At 37.4% G+C, this 11316-nt stretch overlaps 2 protein-coding genes across 2 annotated transcripts in view; one reads left to right on the top strand and one right to left on the bottom strand.

Moving 5' to 3' along the window:
• The window catches only part of LOC101573891 (disintegrin and metalloproteinase domain-containing protein 5-like), a 91837-nt gene that overhangs the window by 9439 nt on the left and 71082 nt on the right, over positions 1-11316 (bottom strand). Inside the window, exon 17 of the mRNA XM_012516009.2 lies at positions 1196-1279. Within this exon, the coding sequence (XP_012371463.1) occupies positions 1196-1279 (84 nt within the window). The remainder of the gene's footprint in view (positions 1-1195; positions 1280-11316) is intronic.
• On the top strand, positions 6264-6704 carry LOC111818337 (protein FAM72A-like). The gene has a single exon (XM_023722015.1). It carries the CDS (start codon positions 6345-6347, stop codon positions 6702-6704), a length of 360 nt encoding a protein of 119 aa, XP_023577783.1. The 5' UTR covers positions 6264-6344.

Below are 11316 nucleotides of genomic sequence, written 5' to 3'. Positions count from 1 at the left end.
CTTCTTCTCCTTCTTCTCCTTCTTCTCCTTCTTCTCCTTCTTCTCCTTCTTCTCCTTCTTCTCCTTCTCCTTCTCCTTCTCCTTCTCCTTCTTCTTCTTCTTCTTCTTCCTCTTCCTCCTCCTGTCCCTTCCCCTCCCCCTCCTCCTTCTTCTTTCTTCCTCTTCTTCCTCTTCCTCTTCTTGTTTTCTCATCTTCCTCTTTCTCTTTCTCCTCCTTTTCTTCATTCTTCTTTTTAAAATTTATTTTATATTAATTTTATTGAGAAGGAAGTAGCAATGAGACAGTTTCAAAACAGGTTAGTAGGACAGTTAGAATAATTAATGCATTGCATATTGTTGTCTTTGTAGTAGTTATTCATAGTACAAGATGCAGACATAATATGTTGTCTAAACACTATTCAAAACTTTTCTTCTCATTGAACTAAGAGAAAGTAGTTGTATATCTATGCTGTTTTGTATATACACACACACACACACACACACACATACTTTTTTCACTACACAGTGGTCCTTCATTTATATCACCTTTTTTGTTTATTTTTTAAATTTAAGTTAATTTTATTGAGAAAATGTCCAACTGGTTGTTAGGTGGTTTGTTTGTTTTTTTTTTTTTTTTTTCATAACCGGGGATTGAACTCAGGCCCTTACACTTGCAAGGAAAGCACTTATTCCACTGAGCCATCTCCCCAGTCCCCTCCTCTTTCTTCTTATTCCTCCTTTGTTTTATTCAATACCAACCACAGCCAGACACAAATACCACACAATTAATATGCCCCTAATTATTATTAACTTAATAGTTAGGATAGTCCACACTCTAAATTAACAATCAATACTAGCAATAAAAGTTTAATAAAATTATTAGCTATTCTCTGCCTCTTCTTTGTAAAAAAGAAAAGATTTTATTCTTATAGTGACACAGACACTACATGAGTTAGTGCACATCCACCCCCCGCACAGTTATCAAACATTTGTACATCCAGAGTCATCTTCATGTTTCCTCTTTTTCTTCCCTATTAAGTAGTCTGATAAATTTCTTAAGGCAAGACTAATGGTATAAATTATACAAAGTAAAATGACATAATATAGCTTGAAAGTGACAAAAAAATGCCATTTCAGATCATTTTGCAGATCCCCCAAATATGTACTGAATTGTGAAAAAATCAAGCTTCTCTTGATGAACACAGAATTTACTTACCCCATTGTTACTACAATGTCTCGCAGGATCACAGGATTCATTGATAATATACTGAACTTCTTTACATGTCCATCTGTCACAAAACTGAGGCAAAGCAACATGAAATAAAAAATAAAATCAGTCAGATAAATTGTGTATATGAATACACCTAATAAGAAAAATCAGAGAAAATCCCTGAATTTATACTACCCAGAACTGGCATAAATTCCATGAGTATACGTGGTGGGAAAGTATTTATTTGTGACTACAATGAAATTATCTATATAAACTCAGAATACAAAGATAAGATCTTGTCAAAGGAGCTGAAACAGTGTTTTCTGACCATGTGTCTTAGTTACTCTTCTCTCATTGCTGGGACAAATACCTGATAAAGGTATTTGAAGAAAGGAAATTGAAGAAAGGAAAGGTTTATTTAGCTCATAGTTACTGGAGGTTTCAATCCATATTCAGCTGGGTCCAAGGCAGAACAACACCAGCAGAAAGCAACCTTTCATGGCAGCCGCAAAGAGCAAGAGCACAAGGGAGGGGTAGCAGCAGCTCAAGCAACTAGCTTCTCTTCCCACCTTATATTATTATGCAAATTCCTTGTCCCAGGGCAGGTGCAGCATCCACATCCACAAGAAGTGGAAGACCCAATACTATTATGGGCTACTGGACTCTTTTAGAATATTTTGCTGAGTTTACACACCTATAATATTCAAATAACGGAACTTAACAAAAAAAAGGGATACAGATGAATGTCCATTTTGTATCTGTGTATTCAAAGTGGTTAGGATAGATATATAGTTACATTCTCTTAATGAATAGAGGGATTTGTTCTAATGGTGTTTGTAAATAAGATATCATGTCTGCATCTTGTACAGCAATTAACCACTAGGAAGAATGTATGCAATGTGTTAATTATTGAAACTGTCCTACCAATTTGGTTTGAAACTATTCTCAATAAAATTATGGAAAAAATTAAAAAAAATCAAACTGAAGAAGCTTCACCATGATTGCATGAGACTTTGGGGGGACACCTAGACACAAACCATAACATTCTGCCCCTGGACTCCCAAAGACCCCTGCACATTCCTTTATGCAAAAGACATTTTAGTCCACCTCTAAGAGTTGCCCAAGTTCCAACATTTTTAGCATTGCTGAAAAGTCCAAGTGCCAAGTCGCCTCTAAGATCCAAGGCAAACTCTCAACTGTGAGCTCCTGTACAAATGAAGAGTTAAACACTTGCAACCTTGAAAGGCAGAAGGTAAACATTATCAAGGTAAAAACAAAAACAAAACCCAAAACCAAAACCAAAAACAAATATTACCAATCCAAAAGGTACACACAGTAAGATATGAAGCACTGTGGCCAAAACAAATCCAACATCCAGTGGAGCAAACATTAAGTCTTGCAGTTCCATGTGGGACATCTGAGCAATTTGTGGCAAATTGTGAGCTCCATGTGGCTCAGCTCCTATGGTACTCTTGGTGGTAGCTCCCATGGCTTCTCTCTTAGGCCAGCTTTGCTCCCTCTTTTCAGTTTCCCTTAGATGACCCACATCTCTGGCTTTTCCAAACTTCTGGGGTTTCCAATGAATAGGCTTCTTTCTCACAACCTCATGTACTACCCTCTCAGGAGTACATTGCCTGGCCTCCCAGTCTTTCTGAAATTGAGGAGGAAGCCTTATAACCTCAGAGCTCCTGCATTCTGCACATGCCTAAAACCAATGCCACATGGATGATGCCAAGGTCTGCTGCCAGCTGGAGCCGTAGCCAGGCTTCCTTCTCCCTTGGATGTAGGGGTCTAGTGCCTGGATGGCTGAGCACTATGACTCTGATTCCAAGGAATAATTTCTCCATGCCAGGGTCATTCAGGAACCTAGTATGTCCCTTGCCACCATTCTGGAACATGGAACTCTATGAATTTCCCCTTAAGGCAAAGTCCCTGACCTTTGCAGTTCTGAGGCTGCAAAAGATAGAGACCTGACAACTCCTGTGATGCCCTCAGGCTATTTTTTCCATTCTCTTGTTCCTTCCTGGGAATGGAGATCCTCTCAGCTCCATCTTTGTAGTCTACAGCTTTATTGGGGCTTCCTTTCTGGCCAGACTCATAACATTTTATATCATCCTTCTACACTTCTTGCTCTTGATTGTCAACATAGATTGCTCTAAAAGCCCCCAACAACAACCAAGCCACTACCCCAATATTTGGCTGTTCTGAGATTTCTTTTGCCAGATTAATCAGTCCACCATGCTTAAATTCAGTCTCAGGCAAAGCCTCTGGACACAAGCAAAATGCAGACAACTTTTCTGGCAAGTCAAAGCACAAATGATCTGGAGTCCAACAACCAATGCAGTCCTTCTTCCTGGCAGAAACTTCCCCAGCCTGGTCTTCACAGTCTGGCTTTCTATCAGCCTTCTGGTCTTCTGTGCTCTGACCAGAAGAACCCCCCGCTACAGAAGAGCTGAAGCTGTTCCAGCTCTTTACAGGTAGGCAGCATCTCTGAACCTTTCGTATCTCTTCTCATAAACCATTCCCAAAAGCTTGTAATTCACATGGTCAAGCTGAGTCACAGCAATGACCCCACTCCTGTGGTACCAAATTCTGTCTTAGTTACTCTTCTCTCATTGCTGGGACAAATACCTGTGCCCAAACTGAAGGAATGAAAGATTTATTTAGCTCACAGTTACTGGCGGTTTCAATCCATATTCAGCTGGGTCCAAGGCAAAGCAGCACACAGCAGAAAGCAAACTTTCATGGCAGCAGCAAAGAGCAAGAGCACAAGGGAGGGTTGTCAAGCAACTAGCTTCTCTTCCCACCTTATATTATTATACAAATTTCTTGTCCCAGGGCAGGTGCAGCATCCACACCCACAATAATCAAACTCCAGAAGTTTTCCCATGACTGTATAAGGCTTTTGTGGGGACAACATGACACAGACTGAATTGCTACCAGTGACCACAAAAAGAAGGGGCCGGGGAGATGGCTCAGTAGAATAAGTGCTTCCCTGGCAAGCACAAGTGCTTGAGTTCAATCCCCAATTCGACCAAAAAAACAAAACAAAACAAAACAAAACAAAACAAAACAAAACAAAACAACCAAAAAACCAAGAAAGGTATCTTTAAAATAGCATGACAAAAATAATTAAAAAAATGAAATAAAAATAGTATGACAGCATGAAACATCAATCTCACAGCTGCAAAAAGAAGAAAAACAATGTAAGATTGATTGAGGTTAATGAGAAAGCTGTGGACTGTGCAAATGCTATAAAAACTCTCTTAGGGCCAGTGAGATAGCTCAGCAGACTAAGCACTTGCTTAGATAAGCACAAGGGCTAGGGTTCGATCCCTGGCACATCATGCCACACTGGCCCCACCCCTGGGCATGCTGAGCTGGTGATGGAGTCTGAGTATGGTAGCACATGCCTGTAATTGCAGCACTAGGGAGGCAGAAAAAAGGAGAATCACTATGAGTCCATGCTGCATAGTCAGACCCTGCACACACACACACACACACACACACACTTTCTCTCTTAACACAAATAATGGCTGAAAACTTCCCAAACGTGGATAAAGAAGTTGTTATACAAATAAATGAAGTGTTTAGAACTCCAAGCAGCCATGACCAAAATAAATATAGGCATATAATAATCAAAACACCACCAGAAATTCAGTATAAGAACAGAATATTTAAAGGACAGAAAAGAAACAAATCACTTTTTAAGGGAAGACCATCGGAATCACAGCAGACTTCTTAACATAAATCATCAAAGCAAGGAGAGCTGGGCAAGAGATATTTCAAGCCTTAAAAGAAAGCAATCTCTAATCTATATTCATGCTATTATAAAAGGTCTTTTCCTGATTTAAGTGCAACTGTGAGGTAACATTGATTTTGTGTTCTTGGCACTGTATGGTAGTGGTGGTGGTACTTTTCTTCTCATTGTTGAGTCAAAATACCCAACACTGAAAACTAATGGAAGAAAGCTTAATTTAGCTACAGTTTGTGGAGGGTTCAGTCCATAATAAACTGGTTCCAAGGGTGAAATGGCACAGGGGCAATACTTCAAGGTGTCAGAAGACAGAAAAAGTAAAAAACAAAAACAAAAACAAAAAACCAAGGGGAAGAGGGATAAGCCTCTTTTTCTACCTTATGTTGTAAGCAGTATACCACCCACACCATCTGGGTCTGATCCTATTAAACTGAATAGGTCAAAGAGAGATGAATGTAAAAAAATAGAAATAAAAAACAACTAAAGCCAAGATCACATAATGGAGAAGCAAACACTAAATAAAGAGAACTCCATACTAACAAAATCTGTACACTGTAATTATTCAGTCTACAGCGCATGCCCACACACACACACACACACACACACAGAAAATGCATCCTATAACTCCTAAAAAGCTGATCTGTTGGAATTTCATAGAAAAAATGAAAAACAAAATGGATGAATTATACAAAACAATAAAGAAACAAAATAATAGTAAAATATTCCAAGAAGATAAAAATGATTTAATCAAAGTGGAAGAGGAACCCCCAAATAAAGGTGTTCTGTGATAGATCCCACACAGACTTTTTCTAAAGAGTGACCTCTGCTGGCTTTGCCACCACCACCACTTGCCCGGGAGTGGCAGCTTCGGGAGAGACTCCAGGAGCTGCGGGACACCCTCAGGCAGGGCAAGCAGGACGCTAGTCTGGTGTCCCAGTAGGGGAAGGAGCTTTGTGGAGATTCTCAGGGAACTGAAGAGGAGAGTGCCTTTCTGGGCAGCAGACAGCCTGGAGACTTTCCTCCAATTCGGCCTCCTCCCTCCCCACCGCCACCTCTACCCTCTTCAATGAAAGTTAAAAAGAAGCTAGATTTGCTGGTTCCCGGGGCTGTTCCCACTTAATAAATGACATTTTTATTCTTCCACCGGGAAAGCAGCAAAATACCCAGTTCCTTCCTAGTTTTACCGCTTAGAGGAGAATCCAAGACCCTGGGATTTGAGTTGATTGTTTTTGGCTAAAGGAATCAAAATAGGAAGACTATTGTTTTGTTTGTTTTTTCGAAAATCCCGGGCTTCTTCCTTTGTGGGACACAGTAAGCACTAGCAACTGTAGATTCAAGAACCAATGCGTGTCCATCCTGTGTTGCAAATTCTGTAAACAAGTGCTCAGCTCTAGGGGAATGGAGGCTGTCTTGCTGGCCAATAGGGACATAGACCTCTTCTCTACAGACATCCCTCCAACCAACACAGTGGACTTCATTGGAAGATGCTACTTCATCAAAATCTGCAAGTGTAAATTTAAGGACATCGCGTGTTTAAAATGTGGAAACATTGTCGGTTTTCAAGTGATTGTTCCCAGTAGTTCCTGCCTTTTTTCCTGCAACAATGGACACTTTTGGATGTTTCACAGCCAGATGGTTTATGGTATTAACAGACTGGATTCCACTGGTATAAACTTCCTACTTTGGGGCAACTTGACAGAGATAGAAGAGATTACAGATGAAGATGTGTTAGATATCTCAGCAGGGGAGTGTATTTGATGAATGGAATTATACTATATTTTAATAATGACTTTTGCCTATTTAATAATAAGTTCATGGACTGCCTTGCAAAGTGTTAATGAGGATTTACCAGTGATTTCTTTTTGCTTTTATTGTTATTTTATTTTGTTTTAAAAAAAAATGAAACATTTGTTGATTCATTTGCTATCTCAAATTAGTTACCTCAGTTTACTTTAAGCCAATGAGTTGCTTTTTCTTCTATGCCCAATGCAGATGTATTTTAGCTTTAGGTATGAAAAGATTCCTGGGAAAAGGATGTTTTTACTGATTCATATGTTTAGCCATAGGTACATTAGTCTCAATTGAATATTAATGGTGTTTAAAAAAAAAGCAATGTGGCTGGGCATCGTGGACATGCCTATAATCATAGGAGGATTGCCTGGATTTCAAGGCCACCCTGGGCCACATAATGAGTTCAAGGCTAGTCTGAACTACATAAATAATAAGATCATATCTCAAAAAAAACCCACAAGAAAAAGAAGAACAGTATATTAGGTTTCCATGAGTACTGGTTATTACATTTACAGTGGTAATAGCTGCTTTAATATGGAGCAAGACTGTAACTCAATTTACAGAATTTTTTTGTGTGGAACCAGGGTGAACTAAGGGTGTTATGCTTGCAAGCCAAGCACTTATTCCACTGGCCCCACACAGAATAAATTAAAACTTTAGAATACATAGAAAAATCTTCTAATTCCTCAGCATGATGTTAGATACACATTTGTCATAAAATTATCCATGTATATATTCCAAGGTTATTTATTTACACTATCCTAAAGCCATTATGGATATTGTTTTTGAATGATAGATTAAGTAAACTTTCATCTTTAAGTGTGGCATTCCCTAGGGATTTCTGTCTAAATATCAAATTTTAGGTAGTTAATCTCATTCCAAACTCTAAAGGAGGAAGAGGAGGAGGAAGAGGAATGAGGAAGAGGAAGAGGAAGATGAAGATGAAGACGAAGACAAAGAAGAAGAAGAAAAAGTAGTTTGTTTCAGTCATTATACATTATAAAGTTTTTCTTTTTCATTGTTTGTTTATTTGTGTTTGTCTGTTAAACTTATGTTCAGAGCCAAACAGGGTTAGGAAAGCAGGGTAGTGCTGATCCTGGTTTTATGCGAAGCTGAAATCAATGTGTCTTCTTAGCTAATATCTCAGTTGTAGGCATTTTGTCAATAATGATACTGAAGCAGACTGAATTGCAATATTGTAAATAAAATTGGTTCTAAAAATGAAAAAAAAATTTAAAGACACAAATAATGATGTTTTGGCAGTGATGGGGATCAAACCTGGGGCCTTGTGCATGCAGTGTAAGAGCTCTACCACTGAGCCACATCCTTAGCCCAATAATTATCTTGTTAAACTAAATGATCAGTGAGCTTAAAGGAGAAACAAAAAACCAATTGAGCTAACCAAAGTGATCCAAAACATGAATGATAATTTAGCAAAGAATCAGAATCTATGAAAACAGCTAACATTTTGGCCGTAGCCTTCCAAGGTCAATTAAGACTCAGGACATATGAGAACTTGTACTGTAACGTCATGTAGCTCGGTAGTGTCCCAAATTTTCTGATCAAGTAGATTATGGGGCCAAACAGGAAAGTGATTGATGATGTAGAGTGTGCCTAAGGACAGTCACATGGAGAGAAAATATTCTCTCAGGCTTTCACAGAGAGCACATTGACCAAGCAATGGCCATGACTCATCCACATGGCTGACACTGACAAAGGTTCTACAATTTAAGGTACAGGATCTCAGGATGAATCCTGAGGGTATTTCACTGACCTTATCAGCCCCAAAAGCTACAACTCTTGTTGCATAGGTCCTGCTTTACCTTGGTCCTAACCATCCAACAGAAGAGTATAAAAATGAAGTATAAGAAGTAAAGCCATGCTGTTATGTTGAGCTATAGGAGACTCAGGTCAACAATTTCTGAGATTGCCAGTCAAGCAGAAGACCCAATACTATTATGGGCTACTGGACTTTAGAATATTTTGCTGAGTTAACATACCTATAATATTCAAATAATGGAACTTAACACAAAAAGAGGATACAGATGAATGTCCATTTTATATCTGTGTATTCAAAATGGTTAGGATAGATATATAGTTACATTCTCTTAATGAATAGAGGGATTTATTCTAATGGTGTTTGTAAATAGGATATCATGTCTGCATCTTGTACAGCAATTAAGCACTAGGAAGAATGTATGCAATGTGTTAATTATTGAAACTGTCCTCCAATTTGGTTTGAAACTGTTTCATTGCTATTTTTTTCTCAATAAAATTATGGGAAAAAAGAATCTATGAAAGCATAGCAACCAGAAAAATTGGGGATAATAATTCTATTGGAAATATGGGCACCAGAAGTGACAAATGTGAGAAACAAGTGTTAGAACTAGAATAGGGCTGATTCAAATGACCATGTATTCAGTGATAACTAAGAAAATAAGTATAAGTTATGTGAAATGAATCCAATAGGTACTAGATGGTGCAAAGAAAACTAAGATTCATCAAGCTAAGTAAAAAAAATCAGAAGACATGGATGGCATAAAGAAAGCACCTTTTACAGAAATCATAGCAAAAAACCTTTGAAGTATGGGAAATAGTTTATCATGTGTAGGTAAATAACACATATAGAACAATAAATAGAAGAAAAGAAATTCTCTAGAACACATCATGAATAAAATCCCAGAAGTCCACCACAAGAACAAAATTTTAAAAGCTGTCAGAGAAAAGCAATGAATCACATACACAGGTAAGCCCATTAGATTAACACGTACTTCAACATAAACCTTAAAGCCCAGCAAAGGTTGAGTAAAATGTATCAAGCCCTAAAAGAAAACAACTTCCATCAAGACTATTATATCTTGTAAAAATCATCATTGAAAACTGATACAGAAATATGGACTTTCCATGAATAAAAGAACTTTTAAGAAACTCATAACCAACAAACAGTTCTTCAAAAAATTCAGAAGGCTAGCCTATACATATGGTGATAAAACTTTTAGAGACAAAGTGCCCAAACTGAAACCTAAAATACACTTATTTACCACAAAGTACCAACATCACAATTAAACCTTCACACAGAGGTTTTAGTTTAACAATAGAAAAAAAACCCTGCTACTTGATGCTCAGCTGTTGGGATAACTTTGTTCACATGCAGGCAGAGTGTTGCATGTGTGCCTCAGATCTATCATCACTATCCTATTCAGACAAAGTGATGCCAAAAAGTATAGTGGAATGCAAACATCAAGCAGGATGAACAGTAAATCAAAGGGGGAAAGATCACTAACACAAAATATTGCAATCAGAGGAATAAGTCAGTTCCTTTCAGTAATAACTTTCAATAGCAAGCATCTCAACTGCCCAAACAAATGACATGGATGGGCAGATTGGCTCAAAACACAAAGCCCAACAGCATACTTCACACAAGAAACACATCCAATCTGAAGAAGTAAATCACAGAATAAAAATCAAAGCCATAAAAACAATATTCCATTCAATAGGAGCCCAAAACCCAAACAAAAAAGAGTAGCTGTCCTATTTTCAGTTAAAGCAGACCAAGAAAATACTGGTCAGAAGAAGCAAAAGCATGTCACTGCATTTTGGCTAAGAAAGAATTTATCTGGAAGAGATAAGAATTATAAATATATATACAACAAATATAAGCACACTCAGCTTCATAAAATAAATACTGCTGTACATAAAAATCTGAGCAATAGTAGACAATCAATATCTCACTATCACAAATGGGAAAAAATTAACAACAAATCAGAGTGGAACAAGAACTTCAAATAAATTGGCTTAATAGATATCTATAGAGTGTTCCACCTAACAACAACAGACGCACATGCTTTGCAGCCATACATGGAATTTTCATTAAGACAAACCTTATATTCTTAGGCAGAAAGCCTGTTTAAATGAATAAAAAGAATAAAAATTATACCATGCATACTATCAGATCACAGTCAAACAGAACTAAACTTCAGTGACAAAAGAAACTACACAAATTATGCAAACATATGGAGACTAAACAATTCACTTTAATAAAGAAATGGGTCATAGAAAAAGCGAAGGAAGAAATGAGATAGTTCATAGTATCCAATAATAATGCCACCACAGTATACCAGAATCTAGTGGAACCAGTGAAATCAGACCCAAAGAGGAAGATTATAGCATTGAATGCCAATTCTAGGAAAAACAATAAACCCAAATAGTCAAGTGGTGTACCTCAAGGTCATAGAAAAAAACCTGAAATCCAAAGCTTGTACAAAGAAATTATAGAGTGGAAGTTAATGAATTTGAGACTAAAAATATAGAAATGATTAATACACAAAAGACATGGTTCTCTGAATGAGTAAACAAAATATATAAACCCTTAGCAAAAGAAGAAAAAGAGGTTTTCTTATTGATGTTAATAATTTTGATTAATATCTACACAACTGAAAATAAAATGGTGAAATCATAATGGACATTACCATATTCAGAAGATTATTAACTACTTTTCTATCTGAAAAGAAAGCAAAGATTTATTGACCACTTTAGAATCCAGTATTCTAATAAATTAGAGATCTAGAGGAAACAGACA

The sequence above is a fragment of the Octodon degus genome, unplaced genomic scaffold (assembly GCF_000260255.1).
Source record: "Octodon degus isolate 3935 unplaced genomic scaffold, OctDeg1.0 scaffold00088, whole genome shotgun sequence".
Taxonomy (NCBI): Eukaryota; Metazoa; Chordata; class Mammalia; order Rodentia; family Octodontidae; genus Octodon; species Octodon degus.
Note: the sequence above shows the minus strand (reverse complement) of the source record. Positions and strands in the feature narration are given on the sequence as shown.